Raw genomic sequence first — 26,836 nt, 5'->3', positions numbered from 1 at the left:
AACAGTTTTATTGCTTTTTTTCTGGTACAATTTTCCATTCGAATTTGTTTCCAACTTGACATTTTTCCGTTTAACAATTCTGACATCTTTCCTCTGATATTTTCTTTCCATTTAACATTTTCCCGTTAGTCTTGTTGCAACCAAATTATGCGCGGAACTTGAAAGTTTTTGAATATAACGCGCCAAAGTATCGTTCTGCATTTTACTTGCGTTGTGCAAACAACATAAGTTTTGTATTTTGATTTGTGCTCCATATATGGCAATCATAAAAAGGGAAACCCATGTTTACAATTGAAAAAAATGCATCTAGTCTCATCCGTGCGTGCTTTATTTTAGTGATTTAGACGTATTTGTTATCATTTTGATACAATTTAATTTTATTGGTGCATTATGGCTTAATTTATTCTGAAAATGGAGAAAGGCTGTGATGCAGTAAGTTACAAAATTCTTATTACACAGTGATAAACTTCGTATAAAAAATCTACTCACCTTAAGATACCTGTGTAACTCGCACATTAAGTTATCTAAACACTTCAATGAAGTGGTTTAAAATTTGAGTTTTGATTGCCTATATACAGTTGATTGTACATATAACAAAATGTGTGATATCATAAGTTTGCAGATGTGATTGAGTTTGAGAAAAAGAGAATTACCCAACAAATAATGATTAAAAAATAATGATGTTTGTTTGAATTTTAAATAAAAAATTTAATGTTTTGGTTACAACTTAAATAGTTTGATTAACTTAAAATCTATGTTAAATCACTCCTTGTATAGTTATGTTAATGATCTAAATATTGTGCATGGAGATCATCATACGAGATTATCGTATGATGATCATTTGTGCCATTTTGTATGTTGGAATGGAGATTATTATGTTTGGCATTCATCCACATACATTCATATATCACAGTAAGAATGACTAATGTCTTTAGAAAAAAACAATTATAGTTTTCTAATGCTAGTTGAAATACAAGAATACAAGTAAATATTCTCTGGTTTTATATCAGGTTGTATCTGTTTACATTCTTGTAAAAGATTTTAGAGAAAATCATCTATAAATTCTAAGACTGATAGTAACCAAAAATTTAAAAGTATACCTAAATCTTTCATTGAAATATATTCAAAAACAAAATGCTTTAACAATTATTAGTATAGCATGAACAAACTGAAACAGAATTTTGCATTGCTATCATCAATCATTGCTAGGTACTATTAATTACCTTATAGTAAACCCAAGTCATTAAAATGAATTAAAGTTGCTTATCAAGAATGATCATAACTTAGATAATTAAAGTATAACATCTTAATTATAAACTCTTCTGGCTTGAGTAATTTTTTTAAATTTTGTGTGATTGCATTTAAAGTCTTGTTATGTTATTTAAAATCCTTAATTACTTCTAAAACATATTTTTTAGGAAACATCTGTATGGCTGCTTGTTGAAAATAATTGGCATCCAGCCATAGTTATTGAAAATAAAAATGGAAAAGTAAAGTTTCAAACAAAGAGTGGAAAGGTAGAGAGGATGATGATAATGATAGTTAAGATTATAGTGATAATATAAAAGTAATAGTTTTTGAATTTGAAAAATGAATTTAAATCAAAAAAGAAATTGATTTACTCTAGATTTTCTGTTTTCTTTTTGCAGAGTTATGAATATCCATCATCAGTTGTTAATCGACAACTTGCTATTCCCATGCATCAGTCCAGTATTGATGGAGTGGAGGATATGGCAAAGCTTGGTGATTTGCACGAAGCAGCTATTTTATACAACCTACATCAAAGATTTTCTAAAAACCAAATTTATGTAAGTTTATATAGCTAGCTTGCTAATATGATATCATAATATGATATAACACTTGCTAATATGATATCATAATTTCTTGAAAAGTCTAAAAACCTTTTTTGGGATTTTTGTTTCATTCCGTTCTTCATGAATAAGCCTTTGATTTCCATACTTTTATATCATTTGCTTCTTCATGAATAAGCCTTTGATTAACATATTTTTGTTTTAAAAATAGCAGCTTGCTTATTTATAGTATATCAGAATCAAAATATTGTAGTTTACTTATCCAAAGTAAAGAGATAAAATATTTAAGCATGCATATTTACAGAACTAAAGGGTAGAAGTTAGTGTTAGAAATAAGCAGATTATATGCAGACTTAAACCTTCAAATAGATATGGTATTTGTAGTTTTTTTTTACACAAGTTTAAATTTTTCTTTGCTGTTGAAATTTTAAGTCCTCCAATTTTATTTCTTTTCTTTTTTTTTAAGACTCACATAGGTTCTATCTTAGTAGCAGTAAACCCCTATAAAGTAATACCTGGTGTATATGAGATTAACAAAATGCATGAATATAACAATAAATATCTTGGAGACTTATCACCTCATATCTATGCCATCGCAAATGAAGCTTACTATGCATTATGGAGAAAAGGTGGAAGCCAGTGCATTTTAATCAGGTAATTTTCAGTTTTTGTTTTTAAACTTTAAAAAGTATAATCCAGGACAGAAATCTAAAATAAATATTCTCTCCAATTAAATTTGTCAGAGCCAATTTTTGTTTCTGTTACTGTTAATTAGTTTCTTTGTAGCTGTGGTGCATTCATAAAGTGCGTTATTGATTTAGGAAAAAATTTTCATTCTGCTAAAAAATTTTAATAGTGTTTTTGAAAAAGTTTTAGGAACTTGCTTCCAAACAGTTTATTTTAACAAAAAATTTACAATTTCTTAATTTTCTGTTTCTCACTATTTGACACTTTGAGAGATTAGAGTCATATAAATATTTAAAAATATTATATAAACATTTGAATTTTTTTTACAAATAAAGTTTTTTTTGAATTAGCTTTAAATAAAATGTGATCTATTGTTTGAAGTCAGTGTTTAAGAAGTGTTTAATCTGAATTTCTACATTAGTAAACTGTTAATGCAGGTTACACTATCTTTTGTTACATATATCACTATATTAAAATGTTTTGTCTTTCAAGTGGTGAATCAGGTGCTGGAAAAACAGAATCAACAAAACACATTCTTGGTTTTCTTTCTGAAATGAGTCGTAAGGTATCTCAAAAAATAGATAATCAAGATGATGATAAGAAAGTTGAAGAAATTATAATTCAGAGCAGGTGGGTATCAGCATCAAAAATATCTTGATTGAATCTACTTTATTAATGATTTTTTGATAAATTTATAAATAGTTATTCATATTTTTTCTTTCATTTTGTGACATATTTACGACTATGTTTACATTTTAGTATATATATATATATATATATATATATAATATATATAATATATATATATATATATATATATATATATATATATATATATATATATATATATATATATATATATATATATATATATATATATATATAATTTCAAAAACTATTTCAGTCCAATATTGGAAGCTTTTGGAAATGCAAAGACGGTTTATAACAATAATTCCAGTCGTTTTGGAAAGTTCATGCAGCTTGATTTTTCTAACAATGGATGCATCACAGGCGGAACAATTATAGATTGTATCCTTTAAAAAACTTTTCATAGTCTAACTCAAGAATTTTATTCTTTAAATATTATAGAAAATTTAGAATATATTGAAAAAATAAATAAGAACTATTAAAGACTGGTAAATGCGAAATAATAATATTAATATGACATATAACACAAATGATAATAATTTAACATATAGCAAAAATAATGATAATATTACCTATAGTAAAAATAAAACTATTAAACAATCCAATTATGATATTACAAGATTTTTTTTTGTCACATTTTTAAAAACTTTTTATTATTTTCTTCACTTTACTTTCAAAAGACCTCCTAGAAAAGGTAAAGTATTTTTTATGCAAAAAAGTAATTAGTTTAAGAATTTAGAGAATAATGCAAGCAATCTTTGGTCACTTGGTTTTAGTTCTTGTGACAAGCATTACTAGTTAATTTTAAAATATTTTTCAGTAATTAAGTTAACTTTTCAAAGGTTAAGTGTTATAAGTTTTAACATGATTGACTAAGCAATTTTTGAGATGCTGCATAAAAATATTAAGACAAGAAAACTCAGTTTGGAAAAATCATTAAAAATATTAGAAAATAAAGAAAAATGTGAAAAAGATTGAAACAGCAGTAAATTACATCTTAAAATAATACAATAAGTCTCTAAATGTTGATAGGAAACCTAAGTGTAGTTGCAATCGCATCTCAATGAAGTGAGAGCTAGTCCTTAATATCATAAAGTCCATCAAATGAAACCTTGGCTCTCTTATTAATATAAAAACACTTAACTTAGAACAACAGAGGACACAATATAAAAAACGCATTCAAGTTGGCTACAGGTCATATCATGATCAAACATCCCAACAGAAGCAATATGCAATCCTTAATAGGCAAAAAATAACCCTGTTTGATTTAATACTAGACCAAAAGTAAATAGCTGTAAAATAAGGTTGTTTAAACATATTTTAAGCCATAAAGTTTATATTTAGTGCAAGAACATATTACCAAAATGGCAAATACATAAGACAAGTATGAGAAAAAGCTTCTCCTTAACATTTGCAATTGCAGTACTGTAACTATCCAGGACTTCATCAATTGATTTGTACTAGCTGTAGTACCTGTTAAAACAGCTTCTTCCAATCATTTGAAAGCATAATAGTTGTTACATTCTGACTAGATCAAGTAAGCTACCATTTTGTTAAATTGACAATTGGAATGATATGAAAGGAACCAAGTTGCTGTGGTATGAAGAGCATGAATGTGTCAAACTGCCCAGATCTGTGCCACATTGAGAAATATTGAGTTATTGTTAAATAAAAACTGCTCATGAATGGCGGAAATGCTATAGATAGCAACAGTGTGTTGAAATGGGATCTTCATACTAGAAAAGTGATTCCAGATGTTGTCCAGAAGTTGATCATCTAAAGAAAGTGAGAGAATTTGCAAAATCTTAAAAATAAGTTAATTTGTTTTCTGAGTAAAATAAAGCTTTGTTAAAGATCTTCCTGATATTCAATTTGTTTCAATAAAAAAGTAAAGAATGAAAGCAATAACCTAAAACAAGTAGCCAGATTATTCTTGCATCATTCTTTACAGTTCTGATTTTTGCTTCATATGCAGTATGGTTTTATATTTTAAGATTGATGATTAAGAATCAATCATCTACATCTTTTTTTGGCAGTTTTCCTAACCCAGAATAAAAATGATGTTTTATGACTGTATAATACAAATGAAAGTTAATAGAAATTTTTTCAATTATTCTAAGTTTCAATGACATTTAAGGTTATTTTATAAATCATGTTAATTAAAGTTTATGAAGACAATGACTCTTTTTGCAGAATCGTGTTGTTCGACAAAACCCTGGTGAAAGAAACTTTCACATTTTTTACTCTCTATGTTCAGGCACATCTCTGGAGCAAAAAGGTATCTGGAACTCCTTTCTAAAAGTCATAGATAATTGATTAGTTAAATTGATTCAGTTTTTTTAGTAATTAACTTTGGTTTTCTTTAAAAGCTTTGTTCATGATCAGCACCCCAGATAAATACCATTACTTACGACAAAGTGGATGTATAGAAGACCCAACCATTAATGATAAAGAAATTTATCAAAGTGTTATTGTAAGTACAAATTATTGATTTAAAGTTAAGAGATTTTTGTTGTTGTTGTTTTTTTTAAATTATTTTACTTACAAAATAAAAGTTGAAATCATATCTCATATAAGATTCCTATCAAAGTATTTAATTTAGAATGCCATGAAGGTAATTGAATTGTCTTTAGAATGCCATGAAGGTGATTGGTTTGTCTAATGAACAGATAAGCAATGTTCATTATGTTCTTTCAAGTATCTTACAATTAGGAAATATTTCTTTCATTACAACTGGTGGTGCACAGATAGACAACAAATATGGTATGTATTCAAAGTGGTGGTAGTAAATTTTTAAAAGTTACTTCTGACTGCTGTAAATGAAAGCTATATGTGACAAATAAAGTAGAAACATAGATTGTAGATTTCTAAAAAGTATTTGAGTAACTTTTTGATATTCATGTAAAGTGTAAAAAAGGTATGGTTTGTTTTGCAGATTTTTTTAGTATTAACATTTTAATCAATTTTCCTTACCACCTGTACTCATGTTATCTAAAAAGTAAAAATTAAAAACAGAAAGTAATTAAATTTGCTGTTATATAGTAAAGTAAAAGAAAATGACTTTTTTGTGCTTCTGTATGGCAAACCATATAAAGTTAATAAGTGAAGTTACTTGTAAATGCACCCTCGTATATCAGCAAATATAAATTATTATTAGATATATTTCAATGAGATTTTAGTTTAACTATCATAAAAGTATGATATTCTTTATTTTAAAAAATCTTTATTTAAAAGTTACCAGTCATCCCATCGGATGAATAAAATTTGGAATTAGGAAAACAGTTAGATTACACAGTGGTTATGATACTATTTTATTTCTGTTTTTATGATGTATAAAATATATAATTGAATGAAAGCATGTATTTTATAAGTATTAATTAAATACATATTTTTATTCCAGATAAAAATTTTATTTAGATCTTGAAAAACTTTCTGAGCTGCTGCAAATTGATATTTACTTATTGAATGATGCATTGACACAAAAAAGTATGAATTTACGAGGAGAAGAAATTCTTAGCCCGCTCAGTGTTGAACAGGCTATTGATGCAAGAGATTCCATAGCCATGGCGTTGTTTCAAGCATGCTTTAAGTGGATTATTCATAATATCAATATAAGATTGAAAGGAAACCAGAGCTTTTATTCTATTGGAGTTTTAGACATCTTTGGGTTTGAAAACTTTCAGGTCAGTAGGATGTATGTGATTTAGGATGATGATGATTTAATTGTTTGTTTTGTTGTTTTTTTTTTAACTTAATTATGCTTACAAGACTGCCCTAGTTCCATATAGGTAAAGCCATGAAAGTTTGCACCTGTATAACCCTTAACCACCAAACAGTCTTTCAAAGGCTTGTTTTATGGTATTTGGGGTTAAGTGTTAAAATATAGCTAAATTTCAGCAAAGTTAACTTTGTGCTTACAAGTGAAAACATTTTGTTGGAAGCACTAGAGACATAATTTAATGCTCAATGTGAGGATTGCATTGCAGTGCATGCACTTTGCCATGTTTTTCTCACTGGTGACTATGGAACATTTTTATATCTTTTCAAAGAGGAAATGAAACTCACAACACTTAAATTTACTTGGTCAATAACACTTAGAGAAATACTTAGAGAAAATAGTGAAAGAAGCATTTCAGTTGAGATCCAGAGCTTTTTTTAAGAATTATTTGACAATATTTCTTAAATCAACCTTATAGTAATTATTACCATCAATAAGAATGAAAATGTTAATAATGATAATTGTGGTTATGATAAGTTTGATAACAATGATGATAGCAACTTCAATTGTGGGGATTCGGATTAAAAAAGCAACTTAAGATGGTTAATGAGTACTAGAGGCCTAATGATGTTTTATAGCAGAGAACTCCAGTTCTACTTTATTTTCTCTTTAAATTTAAAAAATATTTTTTAGATTAATCGGTTTGAGCAATTCAACATTAATTTTGCAAATGAGAAGTTGCAGGAGTACTTTAATAAACACATATTTTCACTGGAACAACTTGAATATAACCGGTTAGTTGTTTTGTGTGCATTTTTAATGATAAAATTACTTAATTTCATTTATTAACTTGAATTTTAAAATTAAAAAAATATATACATTTGTTTGAAATTGAATATATATATATATATATATATATATATATATATATATATATATATATATATATATATATATATATATATATATATATATATATATATATATATATATATATATATATTAATATATTTTAAAGCTAACTTAAAGGGAAATTGTTTTGGTAAAGAATCAACAACAAACATTTCTTCTTTAGGGAAGGTTTAGAGTGGACTGACATTGATTGGAATGATAATGGTGAATGTTTAGATCTGGTAGAGAAGGTGAAAATATTTTTGTTTTTTATTACTTTTTATCTGTATAAATCATTTCATTATTGCTGTCAAGAGGGCTTTAACAATTTAGGTTGTATAGAATACTGAAATAAACTCACCCATTTATTTAATAAACCCCCATAGCAGATACCAAATTAGGTAAAGTAGTTTTCTTCAAATTGAAAGTGGAATTTATTTAGTGATACATCTATAAGTCCCTGGGCAATGCTATCATCTAAATTCACAATAAAAGCAAATATGTTAAAAGTCTTCATTTAATTTTCATAAAATTTTTCTTCAGAAACTTAAATGAAAAGACTTTGCACACAAAAAACATAAAAATATTTTCTTTATTGTATATAAATTCTTTAAACAAATTATCCGTTTCAGAGTATTAAGCTTTTTCACCATGGATTCCCTTCACCATATGACTTTAAATGATCATATGACTTAAGAATGTTCATAGACATGCTGACAAATTTTCATAGAAATGCTGTGTCTGTACAAAATAGAAATATCTATTTATTTAATATCCAATAAGGAATTATTAGTTCATTTAACTTTAGCTCTTAACTTATGTTTAGAAGATTTTGTTTTGTTTTCAAAAGACGTCATACTGAAAATGTTAAATCAATCTGATATAAAAAAAGAGTATAATAGAACTAAAATCACTACTCTACTTTTGTCTTCTACTTTTTATAATCGAATTTTTCTAGACTACAATTGTCTTGAAAAATTTTTCTAGACTACAATTGTCTTGAAAAATTTTTCTAGACTACAATTGTCTTGAAAAATTCGATTATAAAAAGTAGAAGACAAAAAAAAAAAAAAAAAAAAACAAGAACCAATTGAGCAAAAAAGTTAATTTCTACCTATTACTTTTAGTTGGGACTAACTATTTAAGGTAATGTACTTTTTAGATTAGCAATCCTACAGTATTTTTTTTCCTAACTATTGAATAGCTTTTTTTAGAAAAGTTGAAAAGATTGTTTTTTTTTTGTTTTTTTGTTTTTTTTTCAATAATTTATAAATTCTCCATATCTCTTAAGTTTACATAAGTTGTTGAGCCAGTGATTAGTAGAGTACTAAATGATCAGTAGTACAAACAAATGTTAAATTTAAATTTTTACTTAATTTTATTCAATTTCACTTTATTTCTTTATGCTGTAGCATAATTATTATCAATATTTTTCCATATTAAAAATTTATTTCTCAGAAACTTGGCATACTTTCACTAATTGATGAAGAGAGTCATTTTCCTAAAGGAACTGATGAGTCACTATTAAAAAAGCTTCATGAAAATTTAGCAGTAAGTTGTAGATATCTGTTTTTTTTTTCAATGTGTTTAAAGTTTATTTTTGGATTAATGTGCTTATAAAATGCAAAATAACAGTTTTTTTTAAAAAAAAGTTAAAAATAAATATTAAATAAATAATTAATCTGTAAATTCTATATCAGTTTTTTTAAAAATGGTTTTAGAACAATACTTTTTATGTCAAACCACGTGTTGCAAATAGCAAATTTGGCATCAAGCATTATGCAGGGGAGGTTTGGTACTTTCTTTACAAAGTTTCAACTCTTTTTTTTTTATTATTATTATTATTATTCTGGTTATCCTAGTACAATAGTTATAACTCTTTAACATAAAATAGTTCTCTCTAATAGAACTTCTTCAGTAGCTCTAAAACAGAAACTGTTGAAGTGTATAAATTAAAAACAATTAAAAACCTGCATACTTCAATTCTATTTGGAATTAGATGACCCATTGAAATTAATATTTTAGAAGTTTTAAAAATTAGACACAAAATGAACATGCAGTAACAATTTCTTTGAAAATAAAATCATGTAATCATGCAAAAGCAAACTATTTTATTTACCACTATGCAAACATGTTTGTATGATTGTAAATAAAACATATTATATTGTGAGGCCTTGAATCAAGTTACCTATGATTAAATAAAACTAATTTTTAGAGATAAGAATGAAAATTTTATTGGCTTGAGAAAAAGATGTCGACTGAATGTTATAAGTATTAGATAAGCATGAAAGTTGTTAAATATTTATTTTTATTGTTATCAGGTGTTTTATGACTGTAATGGATTTTTGGAAAAAAATCGTGATACATTCAGGGATGATCTTTTAAAGACATTAATGGAGAGCAGGTAATCTTCATATTCATAAAAAGCTCATGGTGTTTGCAAAAACAGGTCTTCAGTTGTAAAATTTTTTCACTTGTCTTATGTTGTTAAACCACATAAATGAAGTTTTTTCATTTATTAAGTTTCTAAAGATTTTCTTTAAAATATATCCAACTGTTAAAATATATCTAACTGTTAGTAAGTATAATACTTAATTACTATTTTAACAACTCTATCATCTATATCACAACTCTATCATCTGGAATGCACCAATTTAAAGTCATGTTATCTATTTGTTGCAATAAAATGTCATCTTTTTCAAAAAAACAATTTTCTGTTTTGTAGCAACAACATTTTTGTTTGATTTCTCTTTATTATAATTTTTTAAACTTGTGAATTATAAAAAGCTTTTTTATAGCATAATTTGATTCACTTATTTTCATAAAATTCTTTAGATCAGATTTTATTTACGACTTGTTTGACAAGTTGAAAAGCGATGATTCAAGTAGTTCTGCAAAATCCCTAATTAATAAGAAGCCACGCAAACCAACTGTCAGCTCACAATTTAAAGTAAGAGGTTTTTATTAAAATGCATGATATATATATACACACACACACACACACACACACACACACACACACACACACACACACACACACACACACACACAGACACAGACAATATTATGTATTAAGCATAAACAAATACTAAATTTTGGATTAGTTTTTTGCAGTTAATGAGCGATCAGTAGAAAATAAGCCTGCCCTAAAATAGTCACAACTTCTGAGTCAAATAAGATATTTTAATTCTGTGAAAAGCATATAATACACCAATATTAATACTATAGCTCAGGCAGTTAGCTACAAAGCAGCTTCATGTATCTATGAACAGCGTCTAAGATTTTGTACACACTACTAGTCATAGCTTGTACAATTTTCTTTTTATATTGATCAACTATTTGTGCTTTCCTGTTGTTTTCATGGACAATTCCTTTTATTATTATTCAATTACAAAAAGTTCTGGAGTGCATGCAGGATTATCTTCCTTTTCAAGAAAAATCACAATTTTCATCTAGGAAAACTGAGCAATCAATTTGTTAAATTATTACATATAATTACCATCTGCATGATACTGTTGGATATGGAAACAGCCATTTGATCATGCATTTATGTAAATAAACACACCCAGATTAATTCACACCCAGACCAAATAGAACAAGAAAAACGTGAAATTCCCCAAGCAGAAGTTTCCAACCAAACAAGAATTTTTTCAAGTTTTGATATTGTCTGCATGTGCAACCACAACAAGTCTTCAGTTGATTTTCTGATTGATCAATAATTTTTTTTACTGGATATCTAACACTTATTGCAATCAAATTTGGTTGCCACTTTATCAAAGTCCTTAAACAGCCATCAAAATCCTTAAATAACCATCAATAGGCTTTTTCAGATTTTCTATGTTTTTTTCATCTTAATTTCAACTTTTCAACTTTGTCCTGAGCAACAACTGTGATGCACTGTAGCTTTTGGATTATTTATGTTAATAAAATGATCTGCAATTAATCAAACTCTTTTTTTTGCTTTTAATATCTAAAATAAATTACAAAACAGTGATAGTATAAGACTTGTTATCCAAAAAGAGAAAAAGAAGCAGACCACACAAGCCACATTTTAAAAAAGGCAATCTTTCAAAAGTTATGTACTGTCAAGTTTAGTCTCATTTATTAGTATTTGCCCATTACTTAAAAAGCAAGGATTTCCTCAGTTTTTTATTTTTGATTATTTGAAACTGAAGCTATTTTTGAAAGCTTTGTTTTCAAATAATGATCCTTATAAAATGTTGCTATGAATTTTTAAAATGCTGTTATGCATCTTAAAAAACTCAAAAAACTGGAAATTTTTGTGTCCATTTTTTATTTGTTTTTTATTTTAGGATTCTTTGCTTTCTTTAATGCTGAATTTGAATAGTGCAAACCCTTATTTTGTTCGGTGCATCAAGCCAAACAATGCCAAGGTACTTTATTATGAAGAAGTTTACAAACTCGATTTTTCTCATTTTTAGAGATTCAACAATCTTTGTTCTTAAACTCAGAATTTTCATCATCTTTATCTAAACCTAGTATGCTCACACTTCCCAAAAATAATGTTTTAAGCATTGTTTTATCTAAATAAGATGGCAATTAAAACACTTTAATTTCTGTTATAATATTTGACATTGGTATTACACCAAATAAATTCCTTTCTAGACAAAAGATTCATTTGATGGAGAAATAGTGCTTAATCAGCTAAAGTATTCTGGAATGCTAGAAACTGTAAAAATACGTAAAGCAGGGTTTCCAGTTCGTCGGTTATATGAAGATTTTATGAGGAGGTTAATATTCTTTTCTTTTTTTGTGTGATTGTGATCTGTTTTATCCTCATGTTTTTGATAACTTTTGATAAATTGCATGCAGATATCGAGCTTTATTCTACAAGGTCAAGTTTAAAATGTTAGTGGATGCAAAAGATAACTGCATCCTCATTCTCACACAGTTTGACCCTCGTCGTGAACTCCATCGTATTGGTAAAACAAAGGTAAATATTTTATAGGAATGTTTTTGATATAGTTTCTTTTAAATTTTTAATTGAGTTTCTAAAATAAATGTTATTTAAAATAAAAGTTGTAAACTTTCATAATATTTTTGTTTTGTTTGTACAAATTCAGTAATATTATTCAAATAATAAAGCTTGCGCAATATTATTTCTTGAATTAATTTGATAACATCTTTTCTGGTATTTTAGATATTTTTAAAGGATAAACTTGAATCTGAAATTGAATTACATCGAACAAAAAATATAAACTGTGCAAGTAGCATTGTGTTAAACTGTCTTGTCGGATATCAAATACGTAAAAATTTCCTTAAAGTCAAATTTTCAGTCTTAATCATTCAAAAAAACTACAAGGTAGGAACATTTTACATTTACTGCATTTTTTCTTTTTTCTTTACTTTATGATCTAATGTTTTAGTTCTTAGGAATTTTTATAAGCTCATTTTTTAGTTTTTGATCTTTTCTAATAACAAAAGTAATATAGGTTATTTTAAGTTTTACAAAACTTTTCTTTGTATTTGCTCTTAATCCATTATTATGTATTGTTTACTATTATTACCATAAGTGTTTGTGATACCATTATTATGTGTTGTTTAAAATTGTTTTTTTTAGTGTCATTACTATTGCAAAAAATTTATGGAAAAGAAGAAAGCCTCCATCACAATTCAGAGGGTAAAGTTTTACATATAGTATTTTGTTTTCCATACATGAAAATGTATTTAAATATAAAATGTATTTTCTTCTTTCAGTTTGAGCGCGGTAGACAAGCAAGAAAACTTTATGCAAACATGTTAGAACAAAAGCGTATTGAAGAAGAGAGAATACGTGAATTAGAAAGACGCAGAGAAGAAGAACGCATCAGGTACAGTTATTAAGTTATGACATGCATGCAACATTAAATTATTGAAGTGTTATTAGCTTAACATTTAATTTGATATGGGGAAAAAAAAAATTACTAACATAGTTTATTGCAGCAGACGATTAAAGTCAAGAACTGCAATTCAACCATTCTGTCATTTGAATATAGACTAATTACTTATGTTAAATGATATAAATAAGTATATTCAAATAACAGAATGGTTGAATTACAGTTGTTTAAAATTACAAATCACAAATGCAATATTAATTTTTAATTTTGAATGCACTTTATACAATGTGTGGCACTTGAAACATTTAAATTGTAATGAAATTTCTGTTAAAATTGGTCAAGCACTTGAACCTACTTTTAAAAGAAAATCAAATTTCACTGGTCAGTTATGGTTCCCTCTGCTCGACTCCATAGAAAATAGAATATTTCTGTATTTAAATCATTTCTGCATCACTTGGCTCACCCAAGTGATGCAGAAATATTCCAAATACAGAAATAGTTCTGTGTAGAGTTTTTCATTATGTAATCTTTTTAGATGTATGCAGGCAGTTACTGTATTATACAGTAATTAAAAATATAAAAATTATGAAATCTTGCTATTTTGTGCATAACACCCTGACAACATTGCAGTAAAGTTTTTATTGTAATAATATGAAAATATGTTTAAGAATTGTGTTGAATTAGTTATAACTTTAAATAACATAAAATTTAAACTGAAATACAGCGCAAAATTTTTAAGTTGTGCTAAAAAAGTACTTGAACTAGTAAGATATAATATTACTAGAACTAGTGTGATATAATTACTACAAATAAAGGCTGTCTTAATATGAAATAAATTTTATACAAAAAATAAATACAGACTTTTAACTTATGAAAACTTTACCAAATAAAATTTTTGTCTTTAGTGGTGAAATTTCTCTGAAATTCTAATATAGTAAAAAATTATAAAGCAAGATGATATTTTATTTTGTAAATAGAAAATGAATATTTTGTTTGTGCTTTATAATTTCTCATAGTTAATGCTTCGTTATATTTAAAAATTGCGTATTGAACTTTTTCTTCAATTGTTTCCCAACCTTGTAGAGAAATGGAAAAATTGGAGCAAGAGAGAAAATTACAAGAGCTTGCTGAAATGAAGGAAAAGGTAAAGAACATGGATATTTTTATTTTGTTCATTCTAAAAAAAGTTAGGCATATAGGAGGATAAAAATCAAAGAGTTTTTTATTTTGCTTAAATCAAAGTACAATTTTCTTTAGTATATAAAGCTCTCTCTTTACATTTTATTTAAGTAGGATCCAGCTATAAATTATTAAAAAATCATAGTTTTCTTAATCATTTAGTTATTTACAAATGGTGGACTATCAAACCTTGATTTAGAATAATAATATGTAGTTCAAGAGAAATTTTAGTTTCCTAGGAGTTTTGATATGTAACCTGGAATAACTTTTAGAGGGAAGAAGAGGAGAGAATTCGCTTAGAACAAGAGGAAGAGAAGCGATTGAAAGATGAGCAACAACGACAAGCTGAGCTTGCAAAACTTAAACTCTTGGAAGAAAATAGAAGAGCTCTTGAGGAACAGAAGAGACTTGAAGAAGAGATGAAATTAAAAGTAATTCTTTCTGTCAATATCCTTCACTTTATTCAAATATAAAAAAAGTATACAAAAATTAATATTATGTTTGGCAAATAAAATTTATAAAATTGTGCTTTCTATTAGGAAGAAGAAGAAAAACGCAATGCTCAAGAAGAAGCTAAGAAGTATATTCTACAAATCTTTTTGTTTTTAAGATTTCAAAGAAGTGTTAATAAAACAATTTTTTTTTTAAAAAGTGTAACAATGAAATGTTTTTTTAACAAAGCTTTTTAAAGTTTCGCATATATATTTATCTATTGTAAGCTTAATTTTATTTTAAATATTTTCTTTCTACTTTATGTAAACTCTTTCTATTCATTAATGCTCATCTGTTTTAGACTTAAAGAAGAAATGGATGCTCAGGAAATTCAAATAGAGCTCGAGCGTCAAGCAAGAAAAGCTACTGAAGATGCTCTTAGAGAAATGGCTGAGCTTGATGCACAATTGCAGGTAGCTATCAATATATTAAATAACTTCTTTAAAATTTAGTAAGCCTTACTTTTTCAGGAAAGCAATTTTAAATTTAACAGTATAACTTATTTGTTTTATAGTTTGTACAATGTGTATCATTTAAGTTTCGTTATCTGTAATATGAACAAGAATATTCTGATCTCAAAAATTTGTTCATTTTTTTCTACATATAGATTGAGGAAGCACTTGATGAAGAGGAAGACTTTGATGATGAAAGTATTTCACGTATGATGAATTTAAATGAGGATACCTCTGTTGTTGATCATGCTACTTACGAAGGATACCTTTCACTTAAAGGTTACTCTTTTATTACATTCTTATTCTTTTGAAAAATAAACCAAAATAGTTTTTCAAATCTTTGAAAAATTTTTTTTTAATATTATGTGAATAACTTTGTTTCTGCCATTTTTTTCTCAAGTTTAAAGGCTTTATTTTCAAAAGTACATTTATGATTTAAAGCATTGTCCATCACTGGCCACTACTTTCTCCCATCTATCCGGCAGCAAACAAATCCCACATCGAAAGAACTTGTCATCCTTTAGAGCAATCTATGAGTCAATCCAATTTTTCACTTCATTGTAAGAACCAAAATGCTGATCAGTCAGGCTGTGTGCCATTACAGATCAGAAAAGGTGATAATCAGATGGAGCAATTTTAGGAGAACACGGTGGGTTTCATAGAACTTCCGATTTCAGGGTTTCCAAGTACATATTCACCTGTTGTGCTGCATGGGGCTAAGAATTGCTATGCAACAAAATCATGTTGTTGCACCTTTCCTTGTATTGCAGTTGTTTTTCCTTCAGTATCTGTCTCAAATGCATCAGTTGAGTTCGATATCATTTGCTTGTAATGGTTTCACTCAGTTTTAGCAGCTCGTATTACACCACACTGAGCTGGTCCCACCAAATACAGAGCATAATCTTGGAGCCATGAATATTGGCTCTGGCTGTCAATTTGGAAGCATGGCTGTGCAATCCCCATGATTTTCTGTGTTTGGGATTATTGTAGTGAATCATTTTTCATCCCTAGTCGTTGCCTTCAAATCAGCTGTTCACAAGCAAATGCTGTTCAATGCCTTTTGGCTTCAACTTGTACAGTACCCAATTTTCTTGCTTTTGAAACATTCCCAGGGTTTTGAGGCACTCAGAAATGGCTGGCTGAGTCACATGCAATGATTCCGCTAACTCTTCTTGGGTTTGGCATGAGTATTCATCAAGTAAAGTTGTCAACTCGTAATCTTTAAATATCTTTTCCCTTCCACCGCTATAACGGTCTTTGATGTTGAAATCACCTTTCTTGAAGCATTGAAGCCATTCATGATACATTCTTTCACTGATAGCTGCCTCACCATACATATCTGAGAGCATTTGATGAGCCTCAGCCATAGATTTCTTTGAATTAAACGATGAGAATTTGGCTTATAAACTGATTTTTTAAAGTGATTAAAAATATATGAAGCAAGTACAAAATGACTTATGTTTGGAAGTGGTGTTTTCACTAGATATATAAAATTGCCAAACAATAGATCCAACAATTCGATTCACCGTGTAACTCTAACACCATTTATCGAAAAATGACAGAAACAAAGTTATACACCTAATATATATTACTGTAGTGCTTACTTGATACCTTGTAAATACTCACAGAAATTAAAAAATTATGCCTAATTATGCTTCGATGTTTCCATTTAATTTTTTGTGTTAACAAGATTTTGGGAGATTATTTCTTAAGTTTAAACTATTTTTATTCTGTTACATTTTGCTACTTGGATAATTCCCAACTATTAAACTAGTTACTAAATAAGTATTATAAGCATGTGTCATTTATTGATTTTCTTTTTAATATATCAGGTGGAATAATCACCAATGCGAAGAAACATTGGTGTGTTCTTAAAGATGATACACTAATGTGGTTCCGTGGAAAGCAGGTGCATTAACAAAGCTGTAAAGTTTTTTATTAAAATAAGTAGAATGCATCTTAGTGTAACAAATTTGTTATAAAACTTTTTCCATTTTAGTATTTTTATTTTTAAGTTAACAAAAGTTGGGTTTTCCAATATGAAAAAGACAATTTGACTTTTACTTTTATCCATAACATTTTTTTATGATATCCGTAACAATTTTCCTAAGATATGTTATCCTCACTACCTGTTGACTTGTTATGGAAATAGAAAGACCAGTGTTCTGTTTTTTTAGAAAGGCTTAAAGAGTGGGTGGCTGCTCAAGAAAGGAGGAGGAAGCGGAACTTTATCTCGGTAAGAATCTTTATGCAGATATTTAATTGATTGTAAATGAATTAAAGACTCTTCATTTATTAACACCGGTTAGTCATTTTTTATGGAATAAAAATTGCTTTTTAAACATGGGGAATATGTAGAATGAACTTAGTATTGCTTTTTGTTTTAGTAAAATTTTTATGTTTCTTTAATAAAAGGGTAGTTGTAAATTTAAATTTTGTTTATTAAATGCTAATTGCAGACTGTTGAATTTTTTCCTTCGCTTACTTTATATCTTTGTTTAGACGTAACTGGAAAAAGCGCTGGTTTATTCTTAAAGACACAGTTCTAACATATCATGAAAATGATCAAGATGGCTCTAAAGTTTTAGGAACAATTGATTTGAGAAGTTGTCGGTATATACTTATTTTATTTACAAAATATTTTAAGATTATAAGACTGTTTTTTTTTTATATTTATATATAAAAAGAGTTCACTTAAAAGTCTCTGGATACTGTATTTGTAAGTATAGAAAACCATAAAATATTTTTCCAGGCAAATAGTGGATAGCAGCCAGAAAGACAATGCTTTTAGTATTATCATGCCATCAAGATCTTATCATCTTGTTGCTGAAACTCCCCAAGAATGGGAGTAAGTAAGAGTTTAATATACTTACTTTTTAAAACTAGCGTATTTCTGATGTTTTTTTTAACATCTGAAACTTGTTTTTTAGTGATTGGTTTGGAATTCTAAATCGTGTACATAGAGCTACTGATTCAGAGTTGTGTCAAATGAAGGAAGAGAGTGCAAACATTAAAAATGCTGTGGTATACAACTTATTTAGATAATATTTGTTATGGATTGTGTTTTGATAAACTTTATATGAATGGGATTTAGTATTGAGTTTGATTATTTTTGTACTGTTTTTCATTCTACTTTGTTTAAATTTTGTATAGGGTACAATTGAGACAGTTGTAATTGAAAGTATCTCAGTAGACCTCATTGAGGAAAAGTAAGTCTAGGTTTGTCTATAAAACTTCACTGATTACCTGACTTTGTTTTATTTTCATCCTTCATCTGATAGCTATTTTCTGCCCTAATTCTAATTTGTTAAAAACATTGTAAAAAAAATAATCAGGAAAAGTGAAAATTTTTGTTGCAAACAATTCAATTTTTTTTTTTTTTAATCTGAAAAGTAATAAAACAACAAAGTTATGAAAGCATAATTGTTTCAGATCTCAAGGGTTCAGTGTTATTACTGCCAATCGAGTTTACACGTTTGTAGCAGAAAATTCAGAAGATGCAGAGAATTGGGTCAGAGGTGAACTTTTAAATATGCTTTTTTTTTTTTAATTGTTATCAATTAGCATAATTTATTTTATATTTTGAGCTTTTTTTTTATTGAATTGTTTATGAAGTAAAAAAAAAAAAATGTTTTTTTAGTCTTGGAAAAAAGCAAAAAAAGACAATTGGAGGAAGGAACAAGTGTTTCTATAGAAAAAGGTTTCCATTTTTTAAATTTATTTAAGTATATGAGTTTCTTATCTTCATTATTTTTAGCTTAAAAAATTAAAAGTACAATAATTCATATTGTTAACTGAGTATTTTTTAACTTTTATAAAAGGATGGCTGTTGAAGTTAGCACCAAAAGAACAAGCTCGTGATAAAAAAAGGTTTTGTGTTTATAACATATTTATATTACATTTTATGTTAAGATCGATCAAAAGATTTTCCATATCACTTGAAAAATGACTTATACAGACATATGTTTTTTTTTACAGATGGTTTGTACTCAGCAATAATTCCCTTGACTATTTTAAGTCCCCTGAGAACAATTCTTCAAAACTTGGCTCAATTGTTTTAAACAGGTGAGTTCTTTTAATTAAATCTAAATAATTATTTTGCTTTTAAACATTTTTTTTTTTTTTTTTTTTTTTGTTTAAAATGAAAAGTTTTTTAGCTGTGACTTGTTCTTATTGAATACAAATTTAATTCTTTTTTTTTTTTTTTTATCCAAATTTAGATGATATATTAAGTAAGATATGGTATAATAAATATAATGTATTTTATAGTTTGTGTACAGTAATTCCTCCTCCACCTGTGGATGACATTAAATGTAAAGAAACAGGTGAGTTGTTAACATTTTCAAGATTTAATAGAAACTTTGTTTGGTTTTAAGTTGGAATTTTTTTGAATAATGAAAAATTTTTTGAATAGTAAAAAGTTACTTTGGTTTTGTTCTATTAGTTTTTTTTTGCACCTTTATGATATTAATCATGTTATAAGTGTTTTAGTTTTTAATATATCAAAATAGTACATTATTTTTGTTTAGGTCGATGGGAATTTGTTGTAAATGGTCGAAAACGATCCTACAACTTGGTATGTCCAAATCATGAATTGGCCGTTCGTTGGCAAGTTGCAATACAAGAGGTAATAATTATAATCTTTGTATTATCTGGTATCAATTTGCTATTACTTTTTAATATAGTCAAATGAATCTATCAATTAATTTTTAAAGATTTAAACTATATTTTTTAAAATTTATAATAGGTCATTGACAATAAGCCTCCTGTAGAAACGCCTTACCAAAAACTTATGAACGAAATCATGAACTGCAAAAATGAATCAATGGTAAATAGAATTTATCGTGTTAACCCACTACTGAGCTTCACTAAGCAACCGTTAAAGATGCCATTGCTGCCTTTACCTTATGGTTATTCACTTGCACTAAGTAAGAACAAAGTTGCTTTAATGAAAAATATTTTTTTGTAGAAATTTTTTCAATAGTGAGCTTTAAGATTGAGCTTTACAATTTTAAAAGACTAAGTTAAATATATTGAAGATTTAGTTCACTCAAAACAGGATGTCTTTACAAGTAAAAGAGTTTGAGCAAAAGCTGTTTGGTATTTACTTGTTTTCCAGTCTGTGTTTTTGCAAAAAAGTTTTCACTTGAGCATTCTCTTGGGCATTGAAAAGAGAAGAAACTTTGAATTTTGTCTTTTGTTTTTGATTTGCGTGTAAATCGTTTTTATATAAACTTAATTTTTAGATCAACTATAGTTTCAACTTTTTAACTTTTCATTCTTGCATTCATTGATAAAGTATTACATGCTATTTTCAATTTCAATACTTCTTCAATGTTTTTAAAACCTTTGAACATTTTTTTTAAATTTATAACTTTTACGAAAACTGCTGTTATTCTAATTATTTTCTTGGCATTAATTCTTACTTTGAATTATTTATACTTGTCTAGAAGCACAGAATAAAGGTTATGGAACGTTTTATGAGGAATCTCTGAAAATATTTAAATGTTTGCAAGAATTAGAAAATGTGGCTGATCCTATTGCTGTTACGCAGGTATAAACATGTGTTTTTCATTGTGTTCTCTGTGTTTTAAAAGATGCATTTACTAGTTAATAAATTTTATTATAATCAGCATGTATTTTAATTTTCTGCTAGATATTTTTAAAATAAATTTTAAAAAATGTTGGTTCTTAAAAACAAAGTTTAATCTGCAGTAGATGATTAGTACCTTAAATTACTCTTTATTTACTTTTACTCATTATTTATTTCAAGAAATAATACATTTTAGTACTCTTTCCGCATACAGATAGTTTATTATTTTATAAAATTGCTAATTTGTTAGTGACTGGTCTAAAAAATGAAAAAAATAAAAGTAAGTCTTTCCTAGGGAGTTAACTTTTAAAACCTTTGATGGAAGGTTTAAAAAGTACTTCATTTTTTAAGGAAAATGTGTAACAAAATTAATGTTTAAAATACATGCAATGTCTCCTAAATGCATGTTCAACATAAACCACACTATTCTGTGTTTCATTGATGCAAATGTAAACTTTATTTTTCTTTCCAGTTGTTGGTCCCAGTTCATTTGACAGTAAAGAGGTTGATAGTTGATCTTTTCTGATGTAATTTTTGTGTCAGTTTTGTTGTTTATGGATCTGCTAATTCAATAACATTCAATCCATTGTACTATTCCAAAATTGCATTTACAGTGAAGCCAGTTACATATGACTCAAAAAAATTGGCTTCACAATAAAAAATCCCAGAGGATCCCCTTCTTTTTTTTCTTACCATTAAAATTATCTTCCACATAATTACAAATTGTCTATGTCATAACAACTCAAATTTTTGATTAAATATTTAATCAAATAAATAACATCCTATGTTAGCCCCTGAAAGGCTCAGTTGCTGCTAATTCAAAATAAATCATAACTAAAATTGGGTTCAGACCTCTTTTCAATGTCTGAATTCTTTGATGAGGTAGTGAGGTCTTTATAATAGTAGTACATATACTTCTGGGAAAATTACTCCAGCAGTATAAGTATTAATATTGTAAAGAAAAAACTATGTATGCTTATTTGAACTCACTCTAAGTCTTCCATTGGCAAACCATTGTTTATATGTAGAAAGGACAACAAGGTCATCATTAGCCACAAAGCTGATCATACTGGCTTTCTGAATAGAGTTGAGCAATTTATTGCTTTGTATCAGAGAATTTATAGCATGATGTTTTCATAGTTTTATTAGCCACATAGCTGAAAAGAAAAGAAATTAAATCTTGAATTTTTCAATTTTTAACACAGAACTCTTTACAAAGATGATAAAAAAACATATTAAGAGAATGATGATAAGATATCATATTAAGAGAAATGTTATAAGGTATCATTTTAAGAAAAAGATGATAAGGTATCATATCAAGAGAAAGAATAAAATATCATAAAGAGAAAATTATCATAGAAAGATATCACATAAAAATTTCTTAAGCATAAAAATAAAATGTCACTTGTTTCCTTTTTGCAGATTCATGGCTGTATTTGGTTTCAATTTTAATTTTTGCAGATTTATGGCTGTATTTGGTTTCAATTTTATTTTTGATAAATGTTAGTTGTCCTTGAGAATATTTTATTCAAATTTTTAGCTCACTCATTAACAGAAACAGTAATTTAAATGATGTTTAAAAACCATTAACAACATTAAAACAATAATTAATAACAATAAAACAACAGGCCATTGTCTAATGAGTGTATCTAATGAGTTTATTTTCAGTTATCAAGAGTTTAAAAAGCTTAAATAATCTGCTATTAAAATCATAAAATAACTTTTAAGTTTAAAAATTATAAAATTTTTTTTTTTACTTTGTTGCAGGGTATTCTTCAAACTTGTCATGATCTCAATCAATTGAGAGATGAGGTGAGCTTTTTAAAAAAATTTTTAATTATGCATTTGCTCTGTTTTCTACTAATAGATTTGCATGAGAGTTTTTGTGCATATTTAAAAATGCTTGTGCCAATAGGTAAGTTTATATATTGGCTTTTTTAAAATTATTCTAGACTCAAATAACAATCATTGTTCATAAAAAAGTAATGATATTTGAAATTGGTTTCTTTAAAAATATCTGCAAGTCCCATCTACTTAACTTCTAAATTAAATTCTTGTAAAGAAGGTTTTTTGAGATAATTCAATTATAAAATTGCAGGATTGCTTTGTTAATTATATAACAATTCTTGTATATTGTTCTAATGCATAATTTTTGTGTAGCAAGTTTTCTTGATTGGAATCAATAAATACAAGAATAGCTCTGCAGTTGATTTCTATAGGGAAAGCCCTTTCATCTATTTGGGTACCTTTTTGTGAATTTTGAAAAAGATTATTTTGTAATTATTTTTACCTTTCTACAAGATTTATTGTCAACTTATCAAACAAACTAGTGGTCTTGTAGAGCCGAATAGCATTTCAGCACTGCGTCATATGCAGGTAAGATTTTTCTCATACTGATTTTTTTTGTTTGTTTTGATGTTACCACATTTCATTTGATGTTTTCTTTATAATAAAATTTCAGGTACTTTTATGCATGTCTTGCACATTCCTTCCATCAAGAAAAGTCCTTAGATTTCTAACAGCACACTTGAAACGGTATATTAGGGTTAGATATAAGTTATAAATAGGTTGAATTTATTTTATTTTCTACGGCACCCAAATATTTTTCTGTTCACATTTTACTGCTTAGGCTGAGTGAACAGTTTACAAACTCAGAAATCGCAAAGTTTAGCGAGTTTACTGCTGAAGCATTAAAACGAACACGGGTCCGTGAATATCCTCCTTCTCGAGAAGAGATTATTACTCTTTTGGGAAGAAGAAAAATAAACACAACAGTTTATTGCTATGGTGGAGGGTCTTGCCAAATTTCTATTGATTCATCAACAACAAGTGGTGAAGTAGTAAAGATATTATGCAAAGGAATGAGAATTGTTCAAGACAACCTAATATTTGGATTATTTGAAAAATGTGGTCCACACAATGAAAGATCTATTGAGGACAGACAGATAATTGCTGACATATTATCCAAATTTGAAAAGTAAGACCCGTTAAAGCGTTGCTTAATAAAAAAAAAAAAAAGTCTTTTTTGTTGTTTCTGAAGTTACTAATTAATGAAAAATTCTACGTTGACATAGATACAAAGCATTGGAAGCGAACAAAAATAGTCGCAACAAATGGCAACTGTTTTTCAAGATATTTTGTTTCTTACATCCGCAACGAGTTAAACCCAATTCACCAGAGGGACTGTTTCTCTATGAACAGGTGGAAATGTTTTTAAGAATTTTTTATTTTACAATACTCAAAGTTTTTTTTACAATCAAATATTTTCAACATTGTCTTGTACAGCTTTTGAAAATTAGCAGGGTTTATTAAAACTCGGTTAATAGTTTTATAAGAATGGTTTTTGATGTTTAGCTTTTGCCCTTCTCTTTTTTCATAGCTTATAAAAGTAATTTTTGTATTAATGTTTTATACTTCAAAATCTGATTACCCATTTTGTTTCATTATGATTTGTTTTGCGCGTTCAAACTATAGTTTGTACGTTTTCCAATTGTAGACTTGTGAACACATCATGCGTGGAAGGTATCTGTTGCCAGAGCTAACTTTATGCAAACTGGCTGCGCTGCGGTTGCAATATATCGAAGGAGATTGCTCCGTTGGAACTTGGATGTACCAATCTTTTAAAATACTTCTTTTATTGCTGATTGTTGCACGACATATTTCATTTTTTCGTTTTCTTTTCCTTTTTAGAGATAAAGAAATCAGTACAATATTCCCTGTTGCTAAAATCCGATCAAAAGCAGCTCAAGAAAAGAAACCTGCACCAAAAAAAGAGCACGGAACGATACGCGTATGAGTTGTTTTTACGTGAAAAAAATGAGCTGTTTTAACGTGAATTATTTTTTTTTACGTGTATAAAGTTTTTTTATACATTGTTGTCTTTCTAATTTTGTATTTTTATAATTTTATTTTGTCTACTTTTATACTTTGAAATGCGTGGTGTATTTTTAGGGAACGCTACTCAAAGCAATGCTAACATTCAAAGGTATTCAATATCTTGTTGATTTGCTAAAACTTGTACTCTTTTATTAATGTATTTTTTAGTTATTTATTTTTAATTTTAGCAAATTTATAGGTAGGGTAAATTTCTTGAGTAATTTTTTAGTAAAAATAATTACAGGTAAGCTATGCAAACCCTCGTTTAATATTGCGATGGGTTAAACAACCCTTGCTCTATGTAAAAACTAATCAAATAAACTTTTTAATTTTTTTTACTGGAGACGTCATAATTTTAATAATTTAAACACGTGTAGCGTGTCGCTTTGACAAAGTTTCTAGATAAAACGTTCCCAAATATTAGGCTTTTTGTAACATTAAAAGTTGTTACATTTTTAAGGTGAAGAAGAAATCGAAGAAGGTTCAGAGCAACCTACTTACGATGTCGAGGAAGAACTTTCTGCAATAAAAAGCAGTATTATGGGCAAATGGAAAGAACTCAAGGTTAATTTTTCACTTTTTTATCCCTCACAAATTTAAAGTTATTTATTTTACTTAGAATTAAAATCCATTAAAAAAAAAAAGCCAATAAACTTTAGCGTTTATGTTAGGGAACTGATCCTGACGACGCCCAAGCTGAGTATATGTCAATAGTGAAGAACTGCTACGGATTTGGATCAACTATGTTTTATGTCAAGGTTTGTTCATCAATGTTTTTCATAAAGCTTTGTAAATCTAATCTTAAAACTTGATACCTTTAAACTTTTATTGCAGTCAAAAGATTCTTCCTTTCCTCCGAATCTTTTGCTTGGAGTCAGTTATAAGAACGTAGCTTTGTATAAACGCGACGAAACGCGACCGATACAAACATTCAATTATGAAAAGTAAGTTTCAGTTCTTTTTAAAATTTTATTCGGTTACGAAGTTCTTTTTTTTTTTCAAACATTTTTCTTTATGGGAAAATGCATAACAATATCCTAAAAATCTGCATGGTTACAAAACTACATCGATCGTTAAATCTGCGTGCTTATAAAACTACATCGATCGTTAGCTTTACTTTCTTTGTAAGGAATTTATTTTAACCTGGTTATACTTTGGTTTTTTAGCATTTTGTCTTTTGGGGCACCTTACCCTAATATTTACCGTATTATCATAGAAGGTAGAAGTCCAATACAATTTGAAACTGAGAAGGTTGGTTTTTTATCTAATCTTTTTAAATTTGTAAACTAAATTAGGTTTATTATAAAAGAGCGAACGTTTTCAATACTGAATTTTCAATAATTCAGGTCGTGGAGATTGCAAAACTTATGAAAGCTTACATCAATGAAATCGTCAAAAAAGCTCGTCGCAACAGCGAGGTGTTCAAAAACACGTTACACCTTATCGAAAATTAAAACTTGCCCTACGGAAGTTTAGCTATAAAAATATTTTTTAAAGAACTTAACTTTTTATGTTAGTAAATGAGATTAAATATTTTTGCCTAAAATTTTATGAGAAAGAATTATTATTCTTTTTATTACTTTTTTTATGCCAATAAGAATTTTTTTTTTACTTTTTGTGTTTCTTATTTTTTAGGTGTCTTTTTTTTTGTA

The 26,836-nt window shown here is 27.5% G+C and overlaps 1 protein-coding gene across 3 annotated transcripts; it reads left to right on the top strand.

Annotated features, from left to right (window-relative positions):
* The first annotated feature begins 284 nt into the window (after positions 1-284).
* Positions 285-26,836, top strand: LOC145190560 (unconventional myosin-X-like). 3 transcript variants are annotated; one of them, XM_090090374.1, is made up of 55 exons: positions 285-432; positions 1,419-1,517; positions 1,650-1,808; positions 2,278-2,465; positions 2,991-3,128; positions 3,403-3,527; positions 3,827-3,840; positions 5,340-5,424; positions 5,516-5,619; positions 5,780-5,909; positions 6,564-6,829; positions 7,558-7,658; positions 7,940-8,006; positions 9,214-9,306; positions 9,477-9,545; positions 10,077-10,159; positions 10,591-10,705; positions 12,069-12,149; positions 12,382-12,506; positions 12,589-12,709; positions 12,917-13,078; positions 13,337-13,396; positions 13,474-13,586; positions 14,676-14,736; positions 15,044-15,202; positions 15,311-15,351; positions 15,565-15,676; positions 15,871-15,994; positions 17,548-17,624; positions 17,893-17,951; positions 18,218-18,328; positions 18,468-18,563; positions 18,646-18,739; positions 18,869-18,924; positions 19,148-19,233; positions 19,356-19,415; positions 19,537-19,585; positions 19,694-19,780; positions 19,985-20,040; positions 20,245-20,342; positions 20,463-20,643; positions 21,166-21,269; positions 23,076-23,120; positions 23,610-23,684; positions 23,770-23,843; positions 23,938-24,285; positions 24,383-24,509; positions 24,805-24,917; positions 24,999-25,098; positions 25,260-25,293; positions 25,645-25,748; positions 25,856-25,942; positions 26,019-26,128; positions 26,351-26,435; positions 26,531-26,836. In XM_090090374.1, exons 1-55 carry the CDS (start codon positions 412-414, stop codon positions 26,636-26,638), a joined length of 5,640 nt encoding a protein of 1,879 aa, XP_089946500.1. In that variant the 5' UTR covers positions 285-411; the 3' UTR covers positions 26,639-26,836. The 3 variants fall into 3 exon arrangements, with proteins under 3 accessions (XP_089946500.1, XP_089946501.1, XP_089946502.1); XM_090090375.1 differs by lacking the exons at positions 285-432; positions 1,419-1,517; positions 1,650-1,808; ... (2 more) ...; positions 3,403-3,527; positions 3,827-3,840 and adding an exon at positions 4,570-4,931; XM_090090376.1 differs by lacking the exons at positions 285-432; positions 1,419-1,517; positions 1,650-1,808; ... (8 more) ...; positions 7,558-7,658; positions 7,940-8,006 and having other exon boundaries at positions 9,212-9,306; positions 9,477-9,550.

Source organism: Hydra viridissima, unplaced genomic scaffold, assembly GCF_058129835.1.
Source record: "Hydra viridissima isolate aposymbiotic clone 2 unplaced genomic scaffold, HvirCarnegie_v1 scaffold_6, whole genome shotgun sequence".
In the NCBI taxonomy this organism is placed as follows: domain Eukaryota; kingdom Metazoa; phylum Cnidaria; class Hydrozoa; order Anthoathecata; family Hydridae; genus Hydra; species Hydra viridissima.
Note: the sequence above shows the minus strand (reverse complement) of the source record. Positions and strands in the feature narration are given on the sequence as shown.